Source organism: Crocodylus porosus, unplaced genomic scaffold (assembly GCF_001723895.1).
Source record: "Crocodylus porosus isolate Cpor-Errol unplaced genomic scaffold, CroPor_comp1, whole genome shotgun sequence".
In the NCBI taxonomy this organism is placed as follows: Eukaryota; Metazoa; Chordata; order Crocodylia; family Crocodylidae; genus Crocodylus; species Crocodylus porosus.
In genome coordinates this window covers 19,568,996-19,593,504 of record NW_017728949.1, presented here as the reverse complement: position 1 = coordinate 19,593,504, position 24,509 = coordinate 19,568,996, and the positions used below count along the sequence as shown (strand labels likewise).

At 45.2% G+C, this 24,509-nt stretch overlaps 1 protein-coding gene across 1 annotated transcript; it reads left to right on the top strand.

Annotated features, from left to right (window-relative positions):
- On the top strand, positions 1-24,509 carry KMO (kynurenine 3-monooxygenase). Its single transcript, XM_019554013.1, has 15 exons — positions 1-147; positions 1,622-1,691; positions 4,991-5,088; positions 6,356-6,445; positions 8,242-8,290; positions 11,841-11,928; positions 13,024-13,189; positions 14,293-14,364; positions 17,374-17,495; positions 19,527-19,674; positions 20,595-20,652; positions 21,116-21,198; positions 23,055-23,156; positions 23,255-23,314; positions 23,735-24,509. The coding sequence occupies exons 1-15, from the start codon at positions 94-96 to the stop codon at positions 23,858-23,860; spliced, it is 1,386 nt and encodes a 461-aa protein (XP_019409558.1). The 5' UTR covers positions 1-93; the 3' UTR covers positions 23,861-24,509.

Genomic DNA, 24,509 nt, shown 5'->3' with positions numbered 1-24,509 from the left:
TATCTTGTGGAGCATAACAGTGAGCAGAGATACTCTTCCCTCTGGGCACAGAAGACGGTGAACACCATACTTTGGACAGCAACTGCTGCAGTCATGAACTCTACTGATGTTCAGGACACAAAAGTGGCCATCGTTGGCGGGGGTTTGGTAAGAAATGCACGCTTGTCTCAGTTGTGGTTTTATTCTTTTTTGCAGGCCATGTGGGGTGAAGGTGTGGTGCTTTTCATACAAACAGTCTTATTTTTACCAAGGAATAAAAACAGGAAGAGGTATAACAGAAAGAGCTTTGTTTTGGTTGTACATATGGTCAGTTTTGGCTTGCTCTTAAATGTGCTGATGCTGATCGTTATAGAAGTCAGCCACAGCTGATAAAACTGGACTCCACCACAGAAAGCAAATGTACCATAGACCAGGGAAGTGACTGCTGGGGAGACTATCTAGGCTTATGAAATGCAGCCAAGTTCCCTTGCCTGCTTAATCTTACTCCTTTGCATGGAATTTTCTTGTTTGTGGCCAGCAATTTGATTTGTAAATCAAGATGATAAGAGCTTAACTAGTGAGTTTAAATTTCAGTCCTACTTTTTACCTGGCTTTATGTTGCCTGCCTTTTTAGAAGCCTGTGGACAAATACGGGTTTAGCTGAGTTAGGACCAGGGAAGGAAGTGTAATTGTTTGTGCAGCCAGGACTTTGTACCAGCATTACTGTTTTTTGTGGGAAACTTTGTACCAAAAGCATTACTGTTTTTTGTGGGAAACTGGTGTTATGGATAGAGTAGTAAGCTTGGAGTGTTGTTATAGGCATGATAGTCCCAGAAATATGTGAGAAGGAAGAGCTTTTTAGTGATCTCTTCCATTAGTCCAACTGCAGAGTTAGGAGAGATGTTAGACAAGCCTTCATAAAATGCCCTTCTTCAGGTCTGGGGAAGAAGGAAATGCAGCTTAAGCTAAATACCAGATTGTTTTCTGTCTACCCTTAACAAAGATGGCAGAGACAGACATCAGGCAAAGGTATGGTATATATACTACATATGGTATATACTTGCCTTTGCATTTCTAGGCAAACTTGTACACTGTGTAGCTTCCCTGGAGTCGATTCAAAAGAGAAGTCTATAACACCCAATTTCCTTCCAGGTAGATAAATAGTCTTCACAATGGATGCAAAATCTTTCCAGTCCTGGTGTATACACAAGGGTCACTGTTAGTGTAGGTACTTCTGATGTTGAGTCAAGGCTCTTCCTGAGCCATGAACAGGCACTAAACTTTGCTGTGATTTAATCTGAGAACTTTGCTGGAGGACTTGGAAAGTCTTGGACTTGGAGGCTTCTTACTCTGCATATGCATTTTTTAAGAGAAGAGAAGTGGTTAGCCATGTTAGTCCAAAATCAGGCAAAAGGCAGGGTAGGGTGGCACCCTAGAGGCTATCATGCCCAACATTCTGCCTAAAAGAGATCTCCCAGATGCTTTGTCAATGTGTGTTCTTTTTCCTGATGATCTCTGTGTCAAATGATTGTCCCCTTTTGCTTGAGAAGGACCTGTATTTTAGTGGCGCTGTGTGCTTAAAATTAACTATCCAACCTAAATTGTTCTCTAACTGTAGAATACCTTGGTGACTCTTTTGTAGGTGGGTGCTTTAAATGCCTGTTTCTTTGCAAGAAGAGGGTTCCAAGTTGATGTTTTTGAAGCAAGAGAAGGTAAACCCAGATTGACTATATTTATAGTATTACTATGCTCATCACTTCATTTCCACCACAGCCAGAGAAGCCTTTAAAAAAAGGAACCGCAGACTGGAACTGAATCGCACACTGTGGGCCTGTCTGGGGGTGGGGGGGGAACATTTTCACTCTGAACTTTCTTGCCTAAAATGACATTGTTAGAACTTACACGTGCATGTAATACTGTGATCCATGTCATAAAAGGTTAATCACCAAATTAGAAACATATGATTCGATGTAATTCTGTAGAATATTCACTGACTTTCTGTATCTGCAAAAACTGAGCATGTAGCAAGGTTAGAGAACCCAATACAACATCATCTGTGCCAGGTGGACGACCACAATGATACTGAGAGAAGAAGTTACTGCATACACACAAAAAATTGCATGTTTAACTTTTAAAGGAAACAGGCCCTCTTTTATCAAAGAGTTTGATTTTAGCTTACTTTATTTAGTGGCAAAGGTGAATAAGCTTCATAGTTGGAAAGCAATAGAGAAAATTGGATGTACTTAAGTTAGTGAATGAATTCCCATTGTTGCCAAGGCATTTTCCCAAGTGTAATATTCCCAAGTATAAATACCTACTTGCAGATATATTTACACTTCCAAGATGTACTTATACAAGTTCCTGAGGCTCACATGGGCAAAGTGCATGGGAAGAGACTAATGAATAATACAGGAGTAGGGACAAAATCTTGTTCTCTAATATTCATGGCAATACTGCATCACCTAGTGATACAATTTAATTTCTGCTTCAATAAACAGAGCACTAGCATTCAACCGCTTAGAGCATGTGAAATATAGTTATATAATTTATGAGACCATTATGCAGAGCTCTCTAGACAAACATAACCACTCAGATGGCACTGGATCTGAGCTTCAGCCTGGGACCAAACATGAAGGATGGTGACAAATGTTTTACCAACACCTAATCCAATAGAACATCTGTGCTTACCTTGCTAGAGCAGTAAGTAAAGCTGGTTCACCTCCCAGGACTTCAGGGAGTTGGTTTGCTCTGACACAGCAGGTTGTCCAATTACAAGGTTAAGGATGCTAATGTGTTGGTAAAAGATATGCCTCTTACTGAGTCATACCATTAATTGGTGCCAAACTGCCCTTACCTTCCCTCACTGCCTGAGACAGTCACTGTGGTTCACTGAGAGACTTGGGTGGAAAACTGAAATGCGAATGGCCCCAAAGTCATTCCAAATCTAGCCCCCAACGGTACAAAGTCTATGATAAGTTCTACCCTCAGCCTTGGCTGTTCTGCATAGTGGTCTGGTCGATAGTACAGACTGCAAAGTCCTGTTATTGGCTCAAGAGCTAACTGCTGCCTTGAGCTCCAAGGGCTTTGCTGGAGGTCAGTTAAATGCAAGTGCAACCCAATACGGTAGCAAATGCTGAGGTTAGCTTGCTATTCCCTCCAATGTCCATGACAGTTTGGTCCCGTCACACTCAGTGAAATGCATCAGGCCTGGGCAATTTATGTAGACGATTGTCTGGGTGGCTGGAGAAACAAATGTACTCAGAAAAGTGGTGCAGTATAAGAGTTCCTGGCATGGTGTGAACTATAAAATAGGAACTGCCTGCTAATTCTGTGCAAAATGTTAACCTGCTGAATGCAAATGATGAGAAACTTTCTCTTGGCTTAGGGTAATTTTGAGAGGAATGGCCCATGACTCACCCTGTGATTCTGCGTAATTAACACAGCCTACCATTTCCTGTGCAACACTCAGCTGCAGCTGCTGCTCTGAGCCTGAGGAAACCCCATGAGGAAGTGTCTCTAAAAATCTTCTGTTGTTTGTTGCCTTATTTGTGCTCTTCAGTCAGCCCTCAGAAGAGCTAGTCAGGCTTTTAGAAGCTTGATTTCTTTGCTACACCGGTAGAGGGGCAGATGTGGTTCCTTCCCTGTAGCCTCCACTAGCAAAATACGGCCTTCAGCACTACCTGTGCTCCATGGCTTCTATTCCACTTCATGGTGGAATAGAAAACACACAACACTGGCAGACTCTCCCTGTGCCTGAAGAAGGGTGTTTGTGCTCGCAAGCTTGCAAAGAACAGTTTTTTCCAACTATTTAGTTTGTCTAATAAAAAATATCACATTTACCCAAAGAACTTTGTCTGTACTGTACGAGAGAGCTCTTTTTTTCATAAATGATGTAATGGCCTGAAATTACTCATCTGTGGAAGGAATGTGCTTCAGCTTCTGTAAGAGAAGACAACTCAGAAAAAGGTGATTAATGTGGCCAGCAATTAATATATTACAATTAATGGTTCTAATACATCCAAACCAGTAAGTGGATCTAGTAATGTTTGGGTGGTGTCTAGGAGGGGTCTTTGATACCTCTCTTAGATGCAAAGCACATGGAAGTAATAAAGAAATATTAATGATCTGTGAGATTACAGAAACAACTACAGTACATGCACTAGGCAAAGCTGATCTGCACTGTGACCCCAAATCTTGGCATTACCTCCTATAGCACTCCAGAGACTGCTAGTCTGTCTGTCCTCCAGAGAGGTACTATCTGCTGCCATCCAGTGTTACAGGCCTGGTGGAAGAGCCTGTGTTTCTTCAATAGGAGAATCAAGGTTTTGTAAAGCAGGGAGTTGAGCTGCAAGTCACGCTCAGTAGCCTGCCTTTGGGAGCACTTGGAAATTGAGCCTGAATAGGGGCTCAAGGCTGGGTCCACATGTACTAAAGGAAAACTTTCAAGCACTAAGGGCTTGCCACAAAGCCTATTGAAATCCCCAGGAGTCTTTTCTTTGCCTTAAGTCAAGGCCATAGGGTCCAATTCATCCATCCTTATTAATGGCAAGTAGCTGAGTCTCTCCCCCCATGAGACTAGTCACTGACTGAGGCTGTACTCAGAGAGCAAAAAGGTAGCAGTTGCTCCCCTACTGAAATGCATCCCATTGATCTGTGCTGGGGCAGGGTGAAGAAAAGTGCTCCTTAATGACTTGGAGGGCTAAAATACAGTCTTGGCAAAAGTCCTGGGGCCTCCTGTGGGGGCAAAGCCCCTCAGCTCACATGCAGAATTACAGGCAGAGCAGCTCTAGAGCTAACCCCCGCAGCTGGTTTTAGTGGGGAGCGCTCAAGCTGTGGCAGAAACCTGAGCTTGGTTTTCTTACTTTTATGCAGCTAAAATGGTCTGTCTCGGTGCTGCTGAAAGCTGTGTTTTGAATCTGACCTCTAGAGTATGTTCCACGTGCACAGCCATTGGCTCTTGTGCATGAGCCATCAGTGCCCCAGTAACAAACCAGTCTCTATCTTGTTGCAGATATTCGTGTTGCCAAAGTCACCCGTGGCAGAAGCATTAATTTGGCACTATCTCACAGGGGACGCCAGGCCCTCAAAGCCATTGGAATGGAAGAGCAGGTAGCCACCCTTTCTTTTTAAGCCTGATGGCCTTTCCAGTTAAGTGCTGGTGTATAATGTTGATTGCTTGTTGACTAGAACCAGGCTGAAGTCCCAAGGGGAAGCCATAGCTGTCATCCCTAGGCTGTCTCCATGAGATGTGAAAGATCACCGCAAAAGTAGGGGTAACATCTCCTTTTACGGTATGCTGGGAGCTGACACCTTCCTCTGCTGCCTGGCACTGGAACCAAGGCACAGAAACACCAGCAAGGGTTACACTAATATTATGCAGTTAGGACTCCGCTGGGTTTTTGTCAGATCAGGAGATCTACAGATACACCGTGCTTGTTTTGGAAAACCTTCAGACAGCTATATGGGAGACAGAGCTGCTCCTCATGACATTGCTTTTCCTTATTTTAATTCCTTTCTCCCTTCCAGAAGGAGTAAGGGCAGGAGTGATAGAAGTCAGTAGAAGTGAGCCAGGAGACTAGAGTGGTATCCAGAAGTTGTACGAGAGGACTGACTTCCATGTCTAGGCCCCAGACATCCAGCTTGAGATCTGGATTCTCCCATAAATGCTCAAGTTTAAGGTGTTCTTTAAAGAGAGACAGTTAGCTGTTGTAGGCTTAAGTCAGGTAGAAGGCAAGGGAGATTTGCACCTCATAGACTAACCAAAGTCTGTTGTCTGTCTATATATAACACAAGGTTTTTGTGGGCTGAAGCTCACAGAATCAGCTTACAAAAGCTTGGCTGTATATATAATTTCAACTGTAGTTAGTCTATAAGGTGCATATCTACCCTGCCTTCTGCCTGCTTCAAAGCCCAGTGAAGGTAGATGCTACAGGAGACTTTGGCTCAGGGCATGGACTTGCAAAAAACTCTCAGCCCCTGGCCTGACTCCAAGCCCAGCCCCACTTGAAGGCTGGCTATGGTCTAAACTCCAGACATTCAGATTTATAGAATCACAAAGATTGACAAGAACTGAAAAACAGGACTTTTTGCTGTCCATTCCTCGTTCAGAAACAGACGGGACAAAATGTTTAAAAACTGGATGGTCTGGAATAAAGCAGGGCCAATGGTCACCCTAGTGAAATGTGGTGGTTTTACGTCCCTAACTGTAAATGTTTTCTTAGTAACTCACTAAAGGACAAAATAGTTTCAGAGTGAAAAACCTCACATGTTGCCTGAAGCCAGATAACATATCTCCTGAGCAATCTGTTCCATTGCATTCAATGGGCCTGTTAATGGGAGTTTGAGATACCTAAAACTATTTTCCTTCTGATTGCAGATTGTGTCCAAAGGCATTCCCATGTTTGCAAGGAGGATACACACACCTTCTGGCAAAAAGTATTCCATTCCCTATGGGACAAAACACCAGGTATTTTCCTTCTTAGAACTTTCCCCAGATCTGGCTTTGAGTCAGGTCCTTTACTTGAGATCACCGAGCCTGAAGTAATTGCACACAGATTATGAATTAAAGCAGTGGTTCTCAACCTTTTTGGACTCGAGGCCCCCCTCATTTCTGACCTGCAGCCCTCTGGCCCTGCTGGTGCCCCTCACTCACAACCCACAGCTCCCTGGCCTTGCCAGTGCCCCTCACTCCCAACCTGCAGCCCCACTGCCCCCCAGCTCCCCTTAGGCCACCCATGCTGCCCTCCACCCCATCTCCCATCCTGCAGCAGAAGAAGGTAAGGGCAGCACTGCCCCGCCAATCCATTACTCGTTGTACTGCTGGTGGTGCAGCTGGTGTGGGGGTCCCAGCAGTGACGGTGGCAATGAGGCTCACCATCCCACTCTGCCCTCCAGCACTGGTTCCTGCCCACTGGACCATGAAGGTGGCTTCTGCCCGTGGTGATCCAGCCAGGCTGCAGCCCTGTGCCCACTATGGGTGCAGAAATCTAAGGGGGGCGTTCCCCCTCAAAGCCCCACGTGTCACCTATGCCCCCTTGCCCCAGGCAGGAGTAGAGTGCAGTGCTGCAGCAGGTGCACAAGAGAAAGTGCACTCAAAGAGTGGGCTGAGCTGCTACGCCAACAGCACTGTGCAGCTTGCCACCTGCTTCTGCAGCTCATGCAGTGCCAGGCTCAGCCAGTAGAAGTCCAACATGAAAAGCACCTGGCCCGACTCTCTGCCTGGAAGCAGGTGGCACCCAAATGCTGCTCTCCTGCCTCCTTGGCCCTCAGGCATGATCCCCCTAAAACTGCTTGCAGTCCCTCAGGGGGCCATGGACCCCCTGGTTGAGAACTCATGAGTTAAAGGATTCCCACTAGGAGGAAACTCACAGCATCCTTGGAAAAACTCCAGGTTACCCCTCCCTCCCGCCCATCATGGATTTTCCATTGCTTCTGCTCTTGGCAAAGCCATGCTTTAACAGTGTGAAGTCCTCAGTGGATGGACTCTGTTTATTGCATACATTGCACATCATCAACATTAAGTAATTGAACACTTCCCAGATTTTGGGCTGATGGTGCCACTAGTGCAGCCAAGTAACCATGTAATTTCTTTTTTTGTAACTATAAAACAAATATCTTTACTCCCTTAAGCCCTCACAAAAATTGTCCCAATGGTGTAGTTCTGACAGGCCAATCATCTAAATTCAGATTTAATTTCCTGCAGCCCATCACATTCCCTTATTCCAGGGGTGGGCAAAATGCAGCCCACAGGGCTATTCTATCCAGCCCACAGGGCCCCTAAAAAATTTAGAAAATTATTATTTATCTGCCCCTGGTTGCCTGCCATGTGCCCCTCGATGGCTGGCCAAACTCAGTAAGCAGCCCTCCTCCTGAAATAATTGTCCACCCCGGCCTTATTCTTTCAGCCACCCCTCACCCTCAGTCTCCAAGTCTTTGTCCCACTGCACTGTCCTTTCTTGCTTTCCCCAAATTCAGTCCGCCTCCCTATTCTAATCCTCCCTTCTGTCCACATTCCTCCTCCCCGTTTCCCCACCATCCCTTCTCCACAGTAGGTAAACCACTGCTGAACTGCTAGGGCCAGATCACGTGTTCACACTCTGAAAAGGACACTGTGGAGTGAGAGATGTGTCTTGACTTCAGGGGGACTAAAGTGCTTGCAGTTATGTTTATGTGGAGACACTTGGAAGAACTAGTGCTTGTCATACCATCTGTTTAATATTTTGTGCAAAAAGTCTTCAGAAACATTCACTATTTTTCTTGCAGTACATTCTGTCCGTGGACAGAGCAAATTTAAACAAAGAGCTGTTAACTGGTAAGTGTTCTAGCCTTTTTTCAATACTCCTAGTCCCTCTTCACTGTCGTACTTTCAAAAATTTAGGGTTTGAGCCAAAAAAAATTAAGCTTTTACCATATTTTTTTTGAAAGTGTAGTTTCTCCACGAGTTCTGGGTCTACTGTGATACTAAAAACTGACTTCAAGTGTTTGTAAATATGGCCTAATATGTACCTCTGATAACACAAATAAGTATTAAAAATCAGTTAGAGCCTTTTTATCCAAGGACAGTAAAGCATTTGACAAACATTGACTCCATGGCACCCTGGTATGACAAATAAATGTTATATACACTTTATGGGTGAATAAACTGGGACAAAGAGGAGTAGGATCCAACTTTATAAATGTGGCTGCTGAATGTTGGATGCCTAATATCGTCTCAGATTAGGTGCCTGGAATTAGTAGATACTCTTGAAAACTGGGATTTAATTATTTTTCTAAGCTTTTTCTCTAGTTCGATGCTAACTTAAAAAAATACATTCTAGGATTTTATGAAAGAAACCAGCAGCAGCATTTAAAACAAAGGTCTATGAACCTGATATACAAATTTGTTTTAAGAATTATTTTTAAATACAACCTCAAAGGCCTGATATGGCCTCCTTTTCATAGGGAAGCAAAAACTATAGATGAGAAGTTTACTGAATACTGATAATGGGAGATTAAAGATTATAAGCAACCTTAAACCCCCATCTCCTCAGTGTTTGAACTGTACTGCGTCAAACTAAAATGCAGCATGGAATGCATTTAATACATTTAATAGGAAAGAATTGTTGCTACCTCTTTCTAATTTGAGGGCCATTTAAAACTTGGGGTCGTGTGTGCTGATTAATTTAAGAGGAGGAATTGCTGATGGAGTCAGGCATTTCTTTGATGCATTCCTATTTACATACAAAGAAGGTACAAAGTCCTGTTTCCTTGAACACAGGAGGAATCAAACAATGGCAGATAGTGGTTTTGCTCACACCTCCAGAACTAAACCTACTGGCTTTCATCCAGTAGTTAACCCCAAAGCGCAAGTCTTTAGACTTTTCCCAGGATCATGCTAACCAATGTTTCTGTGACCATCTGGTGCTTGATTCCTATTCTGTCTCCTGCTCTGTTTCTCCTGCTTTTATTTCACACACAGCTCCATTAAAATAATGCTCAAAGGAATCGCCTCTCCTTACACAGTTCAGATCCCTGATCTGGTAGGAGATTCTATGGTCTCAGTTACCTGGATCAACAAAAGAGCTCAAGGATTTCTCACAACTATCTTAAATGGGAGAGAATGGACACAACTACCCTCCAAGTTTCAATTATTGGTGTATTATCAGAGTGAAAAATAAGAACTTGCATGTGTTAAAAGGTATCTGTCCATAATCCATCCAGCTGCATGCCAGGTTCGGCTGGTACGTGCCTGCCTGTGTCTCCCACTAGCTGCATGCAGGCCCAGATTTTGGCTGATGATGTTTTTCATGGAATAGTATCCATGAAGTTTGTTTTTGAAAATTATGATTATTATGGTGAATACAAATACTTTGCCAGGATCATTTGATGTGGTCTCACACAACATTCTCGAGGCAAGCTAAGAAAGTACGGGCTAGATCAGTGTTTCTCAACCTGTGCTACGCATATCCCTGTGGGTACATGAGACACAGGCAAGGGTATGCCATGTTTTGAGTTTGGCATACCCTCTCGCCCAGTGGGTTGGAGGTATCTTTGCCTGTTTGGGCCAGAAGTTTTGGCCGCTGTCCTGCCCACCGCATCTGGGTCGCTGGGGCTTTCACTCCCCAGCATCAGTGTGCCGGGGGACTGGGAGGGAGGCCCCATGCAGGCTGCTTTGCCTCAGGCCGTGGTCCATGAGGAAGAAGTGGGATTTGGCTTGCGGCGGCAAAACCAGAAGTGCCACGGTGGGACTTCCGGTTTCACTTTTGCCACGTCAATCGGCAGGGGGTACGTAAGCTACCAAAGGTTGAGAACCACTGGGCTCGATGAACGGACTGTAAGGTGGATAGAAAATGGGCTGACGCATCAGACTCGGAGAGTAATAATCAATAGCTTGATGTCTAGCTGGCAGCTGGTATCAAGTGGAGTGCCCCAGGGGTCACTCCTGGGGCTGGTTTTGTGCAACGTCTTCATCAACGACCTGGAAGATGGCATAGACTGCACCCTCAGCAAGCTTGCAGATGATGCCAAGCTGGGGGGAGTAGTAGATACACTGGAGGGTAGGGCTAGGATTCAGAGCGACCTAGACAAATTGCAGAATTGGACCAAAAGAAATCTCATGAGGTTCAACAAGGACACGAGCAATGTCCTTCACTTAGGACGAAACAATCTCAGGCACCAGTACAGGCTAGGAGCTAACTGGCTGGGCAGCAGCTCTGCATAAAAGGACCTGGGGGTTATAGTGTACAATAAGCTGAATATGAGCCAGCAGTGTGCCCTTGTTGCCAAGAAGGCTAACAGCATACCGGGCTGCATTGGTAGCTGTGTTGCCTGGAGGTTCAAGGAAGTGACTATTCAGCACTGGTGAGGCCACATCTGGAGCACTGTGTTCAGTTTTGAGACCTCCACTACAGAAAGGATGTGGACAAATTGGAGAGAGTCCAGTGGAGGGCAACAAAAATGTTGAGGGGCCTAGGGCACATGATTTATGAGGACAGACTGGGGCAACTGGGCTTATTTAGTCTAGAAAAGAGAAGGCTGAGTGGAGATTCAAAAGAAGATGGAGCTAGGCTGTTCTCAGTGGTGGCAGATGACAGAACAAAGAGCAACGATCTCAAGTTGCAGTATGGGTGACTGATGCGTCTTGAGTCATGGGGGGCATGTGCCCTCCCTGACATCAGTCAGCGACTGGGGGGGGTCCCCCAGCGGCCAATCCCACTGACCGGGGGCAGGGGGGCCCATGGCCGATCTCACTCACCAAAAAAGTGGCTGTGCCACTTCCACGGTCACTTCCAGAAGTCCCACAGCCACTTCCAGAAGTGGTGCAGGCGCAGGGGGAGCACTGGTGCTGTGGCCTGCCCCCCTGCCCTCTGGCTAAACGGGGAGCGCGGCCTGACAGGGAGAGCACCGGTCTCACAGGGGGTGCACACGCACCCCCTATGCATCGCCACTGAATTGCAGCAAGGAAGTTTAGGTTAGATATTAGGAAGAACTTTCTCACTAGGATGGTAGTAAAACCCTGGAACAGGTTGCCCAGAGAGCCTGTGGAATCTCCATCCTTGGAGGTTTTTAAGATCCAGCTGGACAAAGCTTTGGCTGGGATGATCTAGCTGTGGATGGTCCTGCTTTGAGCAGGGGGGTGGACTAGATGACCTCCTGAGGTCCCTTCCAACCCTAATTTTCTATGATACTATGATCTGTTGCACTTTTAAATATCTTCTCGCAAGATTAAACCAAAACACAGCTGTCACACCTTGCACCACACTCCTATTAAAAGAGATCTAATTTGTTCTAAAAATGAAAGTCTCAGTATCCTAAATGATCGACCGGGGTTATTTGTGCAGGTGAATTTCACCTTTACCTTTAAACAACTTTTCTTTTTGCAGCTGCTGAGAAGTACCCCAATACTAAGCTGTACTTTGAACACAAGCTTTGCCAGTGCAATGCTGAATCAAGAACATTAACTATACAAAGGTAACCCACAGCATGACCTCCTAGTGCTGTCTTCCTTTAGTTTTTGCTTACTTATTAATGAAAACTCAAACAACTGGGGCAGGTCATTTCAAAACAGTTTTGTTGTTTTTGAACTGACAATTGGCATCAGTTTTAAAAAGAATCAGACATGTCAGCCCTTTCATGAAGAGTTTAAAGAGAGCCAAAGCAACTTCATAAACCAAAATTCAATCAGCAATAAACCAAACACATGTTAGTTATTTCTGCAAGTAACAGATGTTTCTGCCAGGACTGTGCTTGATTTCAAGCTGTCTGGGGTAGACTGTTTTTCCAGAGGCCGATTTGAATTGCAGCCCAACATGATTTGAATAGAACCAGTCCACCTGATTTCTGATGCATTTCCTCTTACAAAATTTTAGTGGCCATTGTGCCAAAGTGTCTGTGAGATTATTCAACTACAGATGGTTCCAGCTGAGATTGGAGTCAGGTGTGTGTAAGCAGACAATGAGCAGGGGTATGTGAAGGAGGAAAATGGGCTGAGCATTCATTACAATTGCAGGCCTTTGCACTAGAAACTCTAACAAGTCTCTGGCATTTCCTGTCATGTCTGAAAATAATGAGGGCTTGTATACAGCTTTTTACCTCCAGAGGGACTCCTTGCTCAGCACTAGTTTCAAGAAAGGCTGATTTGACTTTTAAAAGTGTTGATGAATCCCAGACAAACAGGCTGGACTCCCAAGCCAGTGATGGAGCATGACTGTGTTAAACCAGTGTAGTCCTGTAACAGTGAACACTGTTACACGTAGGGCAGAGTCACCTGCTGGTGTCAGCAACCTCTGTTTCCACTCCACAACTGAGATATTTGATGCAAATCTCTCATTATTTTACATGCACCAATTTTTACAACCTCCGGTACAATTCTGCATCCCAGCCCTGATCTTATTCACTAGCATTGAGCAGGCAGCCAGCTCACACTAGAAAAGATTAAATGGTGCAGAAGGTCCAGTCAAAGAATAGGCGTAGGACTTCAGCAGCAAAGTGCAGGGCTCCTGGGGCTTTCTTGCTAAAAGTCCAAAAGAAACAGCATTATTCCACTAGATTTCTCTGTTTTTTTAGACGTGATGAAACAACTCTGGAAATCACTTGTGGCCTCATAGTGGGATGTGATGGAGCCTTTTCGACAGTCAGGAAGCAGTTCATGAGGCAAACTTGTTTTAACTACAGCCATGAGTATATTCCTCATGGCTACATGGAGCTAACTATCCCCCCCAGGGATGGAGATGTAAGTAAGCTCTGCCCTGGGCTCTGCTATGATGTTAGTGTTCCCTAGCCCCAGTACATAAAATCCCTGCTGCAGCAGCCCTTGGGGAAATCCTTGCTAAAAAATGTGGCTCTCAAGGATGAAAGAGGCTGTTCCTTCCTCTCAGAGCCATTGTTTCAGGCTCCTTGCAAATTCAGGCAGACATGACTGCCATTTTTCTTGTTTTCAAGGCAATGTATATGAACACAAGGGCTAGACTGGTATTTTTAAATCAATTCTAGCCTGCATGTCTGTAGCAGACTCAGCTCTCTAGAAAATATTGGGGCTTTGTGTACACAGAGCTGAAGCAGCAGACAGGCCTTTTCTGTTGAAGATGCATGTCCTTTACTTTTGCACAAAGTAATTACTTGGGTTGAACATTATGAGCAATGTGGGCTCAAGAAGCAGCTTGTAATTTTGTCCCCATTGTCCTCTGAATACTGACTGCAGTGAAATTTCAATAGATGCCTTCAGTGAATGTACTCTAATCTTCCCATGGGTTAAACCTCTTGAAGGAGCAAACTTTTAACTCCTGGTTGTAGGCAATGGTGATGCACCAGTTTGCCTTTGTTTTACCACTGACTGTATAATAATGCAATTCCTCATTTGCAAAGGGCTAACAGTGCATATAGTGGATACCTCCATTCTGGTCCATGCCTGAAAATTTCTGGAGCATGTGGTATAGCATTTATGGGACCACAGCTGACCACAGACTATCAGCTTTCTTCCTTGCACCCTTCTCTCCCTCCACTGCTTGGGATTAGATGTAGTTTACCCTGAACTGTCAGCTTCTTATATGGGAGGGATCTTGCAATCATCTTATATGCTGAAGGAAAAAGGAAGGAATTGCTGCACTAGCTAAGAAGGCAGGAGGTGGTGATTCCAAGGGCTGGTCTAAGGGGGCTGCATGGCTTTTGTACTGGTAGAGAAAGGAGGTAACAGCAGGAGTAAGTGGTTTGGGAATGAAGAAGAAGCCCCTCCTTGCTGAAACTTTACCGTATTCTTCTGCTTGTCCTTCTGCAGTGCTGATTCTTCGGTAATGAGCTTCCTAATGAGGTGCTGAAAAATCTTCCATTCTCTTTCAGTTTGCCCTGGAACCAAATTACCTTCACATCTGGCCCAGAAACACTTTCATGATGATTGCTCTGCCGAACCTGGTAATGACCTAGAACTGCCATTCATTTCAGACTACAGGGGTGACTTTGGTTTAAGGCACTGTATGTACTGGAACTCTTGGTGAGGTTTATTTTGCAGAGCTATATAGTCTCCTGGCGCTCAACCGGGAAGGGCTTTGCCTCATCTGTGAAGTGGCTAGTGTACCCTTAATCCAGGGAAGTAAAGGCTTGGAACTGCCAGAGCTGGGGCTAAGATACAGGGTGGAGGGTTCCTCATGTCCTCTCCTTATTGGGTACCACTTCATGGGAAAGGGAAGATGTGATCTCATCCTCTGTGCCATAGACTGTGAAAGTACAAACCCTGTTTGAAAAGGCTGTAGTCTTGATTTCCACAATGAAGCCTGGAATGAGGTCATAGAGCACAGTCCAGTGGTAGCAAGTGACCAGATGGTGGGGGGATGGGCAGTGGTAGGTGATAGAAATAAGCCAGGGGCAGGTTTGAATACCCAATCCAGCCCCAGATTGTCTGATAAGTCTTACCTGGCATTCTCTATCTCCCCCAGAAACCCTACAAGTCAAAGGTATCAGTATTAAATGCACCTGCTAGGAAAGCTCACCCTAGCTCAAGGGCGGGCAATTACTTTGGGTGAAGGGCTGTTCACTGAGTTTTGGCAAACTGTTGAGCGCCTCACGGGTAGCCCTGCCCCTTGACAGGTGCCTTGCCCCTAGTTGCTGTCTTGGGACCCGAAGTCCCACTCCCTAATCCCTGACCTTTGCCACCAGAAGTCTCTCTTCTTGTCCCTGGAAATACTCCTTTCAGGAAGGGGTTTTGCCATCTCAGAACCAAAAAACCCCCAAATAATATTCTAAAAAAAAATCAAACATCTACAACATTCATTCATTTGATTTTAAAAAAAATGTTTGTCCTTATTTACATGTGTTTGTGTACCTTATACAATAGCTTAAAATTAAGTCTTACTCTTGTATACTGTGGAGGAGGTGGGGGCATAGGGGGTGGGTACTGTATAGGTTTGTCGGGGGCTGTGGGGGTGTGGGTATGTTGGGTATGGGTGTGTGTGTGGGTGGATAGGTGTGGGTGGGGTGAGGGAGCATATGGGTGTGTGTGGTTATGTGGGGTGTGGGTGGGTATGGGGTTTGTACGGGGCTATGTTGGGGGGAGGGTGGCTGGGGTGTGTGAGGCGTTCTGGCCATGGTGGTCTGTATGTATGGCAGTGCAATGGGGGGTGTGGGTGCATGTGTATGGTGGGGTGTGCATGTGGGACTCACCCTGTGAACACACACACACACACTATGCCTCCCTCACTACACATGCACACACTTTTTCTCTCTCTCTCTCTCTCTCTTCTTCCCTCATTGCTTTCTCTGTCTCTCTCCCCCTCCCTCATTGCAGGGACACACACACACACACACACTCTCTGTCTCTGTCTCTGTCTCTCTTCCCATTCCTGGCCCCAGGGTACTGATGTAGCCCTGTGCTCTTGGTACTGGAGCAGCTGTGCTGAAGCAGGCATTCAGGGAAGCAGTGAAAGCTGCAGCAGGTAGAGGTTTCCAGGCTGGGGGGTAGAGGTGGGAGAGGGATTGGGGGGCAGGGCTGAGCCCGGCTAGACTTCGTCCTGAGTCTTGCCAGCCTCCCCTGGGTCCTACTGCCCCCAGTTTCTGTCATCTTTGACAGGCAGACAGAAGCAGATAATTATTAATTTTCTAAACATTTTAGGTGCCCTGTGGGCTGGGTAGAATGGCCTAGCAGGCCAGATTCAGCCCCCAGGTGATTTTTTTTGCCTGTCCCTGCCCTAGCCTGTGTAGCTCCTGCCCTGCCAAATCATTGCCTTTCACAAGATGACATCATGGTGCAGTGAAAGATTCCAGGAGAAATGGCCTGAGCCAGTCAGCCACAGCCTAGTTTGTCCTCTGAGAGGCTGGAAGCAGCAGTGTTATGGGAACACTGTCTATTTATCTCGTTACATCATCCCTGGATGCATCTACACAAAACACTTAACAAGCAGAATACTAATTCTACTGCACATTAGCACAGTGGGCAAAGACCATGCCACCATGCAGTAGATTTAGTCTAATGCTCATTAATGTCACTTAAAAAGCATTCATCTGTGTTAATGTGCAGTAGTGCCAATTACGGTGCATTAATGAACATGTAGGTACACCCCCTAAGTACTAATGGAAAAGACAAGGCCCAACTCTGCCCACAAGCCAGGCCATGCTCCTTACCTGTCCTATGGCATGCATGAGGTATGTGAGAGTGCTCACGGTGATACACAGAGCTATTGCTTCAAGAACACTTGTCACCAACAAATACATTGCAGAGATAGAGCTTGACATGGCAATGAATGCTTCGCTGACTCTAAGATTCATGGGAAGAGTGACTGGGTTAGGTTTTCAGCCCAAGACAGGTATTCCCTAGCCGACTAGAACCAATACTCCAAAGTATCAAATTATACTAAGCCTAAAGGCCTTATCCTACCTACCAAAATAAGTATCAGCTCAGCCAGTGGTTTTACTGAGAGCAAGTTAAGACCCATAATTCTGGCAGAGGGCTGGGGGAGCAAGTTGGGCTCTTCACAGCACTTCTTCACTGCTGGTGTGACTTCTACTATGCTGCTGCTGCAGTGAAGAAACATCAGCAGCCTCCTGACAGTCTCACCAAATGATCCCTGCATTACATGTGCTTCTCACTTCCCTTTTCATTTCTCAGTGCCTCCCTCTTTCCATTTCTGCTATTTCTCCACTTTGTCTACCAGGAAACAATCCCTTGCAAATGTGCCTTGTACTGCAGAATAAATAGCCTAACAAGAGGATTAAAGCTATGTGCCCCAACCATATTTTGAACTTTAATTAACATAATAAAAACTAGGAGGAAAAAGGGGCAAGTAGCAGCTTCAGCAATCTTTGTTCTACCACAAGACTGTCAGCGTCACCCTCAGGATATCTCAGGTTGAGCAATATATTGTAGGTCAAAGTGTTCAATGTTCATGTCCATCTTTCAGGGTTGTCTGAAGTCGTCTTTTTAACCTGCAGGATAAGTCATTCACTTGCACTCTCTTCATGCCCTTTGAGGACTTTGAAAAGCTCAGGACTGGTGATCAAGTGCTGAATTTTTTCCAAACCTACTTTCCAGATTCAGTTCCCCTCATTGGAGAGTAAGTGTTACTTTTGGTGTTTCTTTTTTTTTTAAATTGATGTATTTTTCTAAAACACCATGGAGGTGCCTCATACACTAGCATGCAACTGTGGACTGCTGACTTCAAGTTTTAATGATGATCACCATTCTCTCTGCCTACACTGCGAAGCCCAGCATGTTATATATTCTTTGGGAGAAATCTTCATGTTTCTGCAGACACTCGATGCAATTCAAAAGGGTTGGAAAGAGAAAAGACAGAAGTTTTTATTGTCCTTTCACTGGGATAGTATAAGGCAGAAGGTAATAAAGTCCTTCACCAGATCAGTTATAATGAACTGTGCTGTCTGTGACAATTTGGGTGCACATTATCTCCTCAATGAAAATATAGAAGTATGTGGTTTGAAATGCCCCCCTAATCCTGGTCCTTTGAGACAGGGCTTTGCTGGCAACTATGTGTTAGATATCTAGTGGATAAATAAGGTTTAGCCCCTTGCAGGGTCTCTGCCTTAATTTAGCCCTGCTTTGGACATATTTCCTTCTGTATAGGAAATGCATCGATTGGATTCCTCTGGAATTTGTAATCTTTGCTCTTAGTAAACAGAACACAAGAAACATGAGACATGATGAGCCATGCGATTTTGATATCACATGTTGCATTGCATCAAATGAAGTAACCGTAGCTCAGATGAGCTCCTGCTGACATTGTTGAGCCTATAGAATTTACTTGTCTAGTCAAAATTATTGTGCAAGATCCCCTTGATATCTACATTGGTATGTCGCAGTTAATTTTGTAGCATAATTATAATAATGGAATGGGGCAGACACTCTACTGCTCAGTCAAGTTACCCATATGTATTCTAAACCATGGAGATCTGCTCAAGAATAATGAAGAAGAGTAGGCTGTTCATTGCAGGAAAACTTCCTGCTCCTTTGCTGATCAGTACAACTACCTAGTACTACTGCATGCTGGGACACATGATGGACAAGGAAAGGAAGCTATATTAAGGCTTCAGCTTCTGGAATTTCTAAATGAAAGAGGGGGAAAATAGTGATGTTATCTCAGAGTTCAGATTTGCTAACTAAATGGTTTGCGTCATTCCACAGCTGGAACTAATGTTCCTGTGGATAGTAAATACTGTGCCCATATAAAGGGAGAACTATTTAGAAACTCAGCACACCTGGCTGACAATTACTGTATGTTATTGGTTCTCAACCCTTCTAGACCTGAGGCACCCCTCCTTAGACTCAAGGCACTCATTGGAAAAGGCCAACTCTTAGTTTTCACTCTGCTCTATTTTTTCTGCACTCAAAAAAAAAAAAAAAAAAAAATTTTTGTATTGCAAAGAACTCAGAAAGCCCACAACAGACCAGAAGGTTTTTAACACTATGGATTCATATTTGAATCTCTGGGTTTATCTTGGGAATCATGTTTGCACGACTAACAGTGGTAACATTGTGTGGCACTTCACAGCACCTTTGAAAGGGTCTCAAAGCACCCTAGTTGAGAATCACTGCTGTAGCTAAAGCATTCAGGTAGGTACTTAGTCCATATCCCTATTCATAAAAGACCATAAGCACATGCTTAAGCCTCCTTTAAAGTCAACTGGTTTTAAGTATATGCATAAGTATTTGGGGGAGTAGAGATGGACTGTTAAAGTATGGCCGTTATCATGCAAGGTAAGCCCACAATATCAGGAGGAAGGGGGAACATGGTTAGTAGGACTATTAATAGGAGGCATAATAGGAGTGCTAAATAAATACTCAGATTTAAATATACAGTAAGCCATTGCCTGGTGGGAAACAGAAGATACCTTCCTCTATGAAATCACATGTACCCACTGTGGTATGTGGCTAGTTGGAAGTTAATGGTCTTGTTGTTTTGGTTTCCAAGAATTTCCCAAGGAGACAGTTTGATTTTCCATCCTGGGGTTGACATAAGCAATTGCTTTCCTGACCCTGCAATTGCCATAGCTGATTCTCTGGCTGTCTCTGATAGTGACACCTGGTGTTCTGTGCAAACTACTTTATTTATTTACGTTTTTCGGTGCAGGCGAGAGCTGAAGCACGATTTCTTTTTGCTGCCAGCCCAAGCCATGATATCTGTGAAGTGCTCGTCTTACCACATTGGCTCTCATTGTGTCCTGATGGGAGATGCTGCCCATGCAGTTGTACCTTTCTATGGACAAGGCATGAATGCGGTGAGTTCACAGTTCCCCAGGCAGTGCGTCTATCAGGTCTGCCAGCTTTAGGTATGTCTGTAGGGTGTAAGACAGCGCTGCACAGAGATAAAGCCGGTTGTGTGTATCCTAGTTCCAGAATGGAATGCACTGCCACTCTTGTTACCACTGGGGCTAAAAGCCCTACCTCTGAGCAGCATTAATTAGCCTGAGTGCAGTACTTTGTCAGCATGGCACTGGATTGTATCATATAAGCACATCTTTTGTGTTCAAAATACCTTATGTTAGCTTAATACATTTGAAGAAAAGACCTGTACATCACAAGCAAATACATTTCATAGATACCCCTATATGATACCCAATGACTCCTCCTTTTCTCTAATGTGCCATATTGCAAGCAGGCCAATCAAGATGGCCATAATATGCCAGCTCTTTAATTCTCATGTTAGTGAGAGAGAGGCTCCAAGCAATGCTCTACAGGAAATCCAGGCTCAAGCCCTCAGGAAATATCTGACACCATATTCTTCTCCTTGGCCGACTTCCTTCTCTGTGACAGTGCCCACCTCTAGTTGGCTCTTCGTTGCAGGACCATTCCCTTAAACACTGCTGTCAGCCTATCTAGCCACCAGTCAGGTCAGGTACCACAGCTGCTGAGAGTTGCATCTGAGAAGAACACTCAGAGGTGAGCACAACCCAACCTGTTTGTAAGGGTTTGGAGATTAAAGCTAAGAATGAACAGACAGGTTCTTCCCTTCGCCGTGAGAAAAAGATTCAGATCCATCCCCACTGTCCGTAGAATTTGAAGTGGCCGCTCAGACCTGCTGAGCTGTGGCAACACATTCTGGCCCACAACAATGTGCTACAGTCTGCATGTGAAGCCCTGGTTAGGAAACAGTAAGGTTTTCAAATTTTGGTTATTTTCCCCTTGCTGTGTCTTTCAGGGATTTGAAGATTGCCTGGTTTTTGATGAGTTAATGGACCAGTTTCACAACGATCTTAGTGAGTAAAATCCTTAGGAATAGACAATAGGCCCTAGGGTGGGGATTTGGAGCAATTCTACCCATCAGCAGTCACCAAAAACACTGACGTTCCCAGGGGAGTGCCTGTGAAACCAGAGGGAAGCACCTACTTTAGAAGAAAGTGTGAAATTAACTGATTGTGCATCTTCCTGGACAATTAATTCATCCCCAGGGTTACCAGGACTGCCCCTTCTCTGCACCCCTCTTCAGTACAAGGGGTATACATGCCATTGCTTTTCTCACATTGTGTATGGGTGTGCCCTGATCTGCAGTCAACAGGATGAGCACTCTCCTCTCCTCTGCAGTGAGGTGCTGCAACAGAATGCTATAGGATACACACTTACTGGCTTCAAGAGAGGGGAGGAAGATCAGAGACTGATGCTAGAGCCCATGAGCAGGCAGGAGAAGCAGTGAACCCTAATGGACTGATTACTCCTCCCCAGGCACCTGCCTCCTGGAGTTCTCCAGGCTGAGAGTCCCTGATGACCATGCAATTTCGGATTTAGCCATGTACAATTACATTGAGGTAAGAGCAATAAGCCAGGTGTAGAGTCTGCACACAAGGGATGGAGGTTCTTCATGTGCAATGCTGGGACCTCAGCTGAGCCAGTGAGGAGCCTGGGGTCAGGCAAAGCCTTTTGGCGAAGGGGAAAAGAAGGAGCAGCATCTATGCTTTTCTACTAGGCTATGCCAGTTCTGCTGAAATGAGGCGTGGGTGTTCAGTTTAAGGGACAGGTTTGTTTTGAACAGTCAGCAGACCAGATCTTCCTGGTCCATGTGTTTTGCCTCTAGGAAGTTAGACCTGAGGCCTATACAGATTTGACCTCTGAGAAGTCCCAGGACAAGAATGTATTACTTGTCACTCTCTTTAACTGACATCGTTGACATCTCCCACTGGAGCAGATATGTTTCATCCTGGCACAACAGAACGAAACCTATTTTATGAGACCTGACCTATTCAGGATTAGTTTACATGACTTTGGAACACTAAACTAAACTGTGAAGTTGCCCTTAACATTCTGGAGTGACAGTGTCTACAGAGGGAGTTTATCTGTGTATCTATGAAGATACTGGCAGAATTGTACCGATAGAATTGTCATGTGTAAGCAAGGTTGTCAACAGGATGAAGGGGAAATAGAGACAGAGAAGTGCCACAGTTCATCCAGTCACATAGCAGTCATGTGACAGAGCAAAGACTAGGACCCTGCTCTTCTGATACCCAGTGTAGTACTTACTGGGCCCTGGCACATCTCCCATTACACTTTTACTATACTACCGTGACATATTTTGGCCTGGCACTAAAAGACATTTGCCCCAGAGCTGCTTTCAACAGATTCCCATGCAATCTTACAGGTTAGCAAGTCTCTTTCATCCACAAGTACTGACTCCCAGAGGTAGGAAATAAGAGGTCTGGGCATGAAGGCTAGGGACAGACAGTCAAAAAGCCTGGGCCTGAATTGATTCAATCTTTGCAGATTAGTCTAACCTGGCTAGGCTAAATCAATTTTGTAACCGGACCAACATCCCAGAAATCCAGGCACATGCCTGCAGTGGATCAGGCTAGAAACCAGGGGGGTTGCTAGAGCAGCCCTTCCTTCACTTCCACAGGGCTGAGCTGAGGGGGGCATAGCCAGGCCCCAGCAGAATGCTCTGATTATTCCCCCTCCCCCTAAGCAGCCCAACAAGGAATGTTAATCACCCCTAACTCAGTGTTTATCAACTGATTAAGAAAACAAAGCCTTTTTCCATTAACTAATAGAGCTCTTTTTAAACAGCTCTTCCAAGGAAGGACATTAAGCTACCTGTTGATTAGCTCCAAAAAGCCCATCCGTCTGTTGTTTCACACAGCATGGGCCGTAGCCAGCATGTGGTCTGCTAGCTAATGCAGAGGTGTCTGTGTAAGGCAGAGGGGCAGGGGAAATAATCCCTGCTTAGCAGGGAGAAGCCAGGCAGATGCTCTGTGCCTGCAAGTCTCTGCCAGAGCTCTGGCCAGGGAGCAGAGGGGAGTGGGCAGCCCTGCTGTGAAGCAGAACCCTACCCAGCCCAGAGAGCATGCTGGGAGAGTCTGGTTTATCTTAAACCAGCAAGGGGTCTGGGACAGACATTGCATAAACTGGTTTGAGCCAAATCAGTTAAGTCTGATACTACATTCAGCCAGGTTTTATCTCAAACCAGTTTCAGCCATCTTCAAAGTGGTTTATGTGCACTGGACACCTGTTCTGTTACAGGTTTAAACCAGTTTCTGATCACTCAAGCTGGTTTGTGTGTAATGTCTGTCCCTAGCCAGAGAGGCTGAGGAGAGCCATCTCAGAACAAGTAGCCACAGTAAGGGAGCATGTACCTGTAACAGCTGTTTTTTGCATGCATGTTGGTTTGTTGCAGATGCGAGCACACGTTAATTCGAAATGGTTTATATTTCGAAAGCATGTGGACAACTTCCTTCACATGCTTATGCCTTCCACCATTATCCCGTTGTACACAATGGTAAGACCCTCTGTTCCTTCCCTGACTGCCGGATCCTCCCTCTCCTATTGGTTGCTGTGTTCACTCCTGAAGAAATGACCTACTTTTGTAATCTCCAGGTCACATTCACAAGAATACGCTACCACAAAGCACTGCAGCATTGGAAATGGCAGAATAAGGTGAGGCTACATCCCAGTTGGCTTCTCTGGAGCCAGATATCCAGTCAGCTTCAGGACCAGCCTGTTCACTTATAACAAAGCAGGCCAGGACTAAAGAGTAATTTGTCCTATTTAGTGGCCTGTGAGGTACTGAAAGAGCTCCTGTTTATAAGTAGGCACCCAGACCCATGAGGATACCTAGAGCCAGCTTGATGTAGTTGGACCACTGATAACCAAGTTCACTTGGGTAACCAAGGCCAGCTGGGAGCTATTTGGCTTGCCTGCTGCCCTGACTCCTGAAACTTTGTTGCTGAAGCGCTTTAATTCCTCAGGGAAAAAAATAATAAGGAGGAGGACGGAGTATTAATAAAAATGAGATTTTTCCTTTGTGGTTTAGCAAAACTTCTGCATCACAAACTGAATTTCTCCTTATCCTTGTAGGTGATTAATCAAGGGCTCTTCATCACTGGGGCAGCAGCTGCACTGAGTAGCACCTACCTACTTATAAAATGGATAACACACAAAACTGACTTCACTTCACCAGCACTGTGGAGCTGGACAATTTAGCTCAAGAAAATTGGAAGCATCTCACCAGAAACATGCCTGTGAAGTGGGAACCCAACCCTGCCCTTGCAGCTGTGAGGAGGTGTGCAGTTCATCAGGCTGCTTTGAGGTTCTCTCCAGGAACCAAGCGTCCTTCATTCTTTAATAAGAATGGCCTTATTTCTGACATGATGTTACACTGCACATATTATTCAAACAAGTCAAGGGGTCACAGTCATTACTAAGTCTTCTCCCTCCTCCCCCACCGCCCATAGTCCAGGATGTAACCACAGTCTTCCCTTATTATCCTCCAAATACACCTTTGGGAGTTGCTCATCTCTACCAGCTTCATAATTTCTTAACACGTACCAGGTCGCTTACAATTATATCTGTGAGGTATGACTTAGACTTACTACTTTGAAATGGAACATTGGTTCCTGAAGGCAAGTCCTTCCAGTACACCTGTGCTTATAGTGCTGAACAAATACATAGATTCTTAGGGAGTTACTTTTGGGCGAGACAGTCTAGACTAAGGGTGAGCAAAATGGAGCCTGAAGGCCAGATCTGCCTGCCAAGGGATTCCATCCAGCATGGAAGGGGTCCCTCAGCCCCACCTGGCTCAGTTCTGCTGTGCTCAGGCACATGGCAAGGTGATGGCAGTGCCAGCACTGGA

Coding starts and splice junctions, on each gene's coding strand:
- KMO (XM_019554013.1), top strand. CDS start 94: ATGAACTCTACTGATGTTCAGGACACAAAAGTGGCCATCGTTGGCGGG. Junction 11,929..13,023: donor AGAACATTAACTATACAAAG/GTAACCCACAGC, acceptor CTGTTTTTTTAG/ACGTGATGAAACAACTCTGG. Junction 23,157..23,254: donor TTATCCCGTTGTACACAATG/GTAAGACCCTCT, acceptor TGTAATCTCCAG/GTCACATTCACAAGAATACG.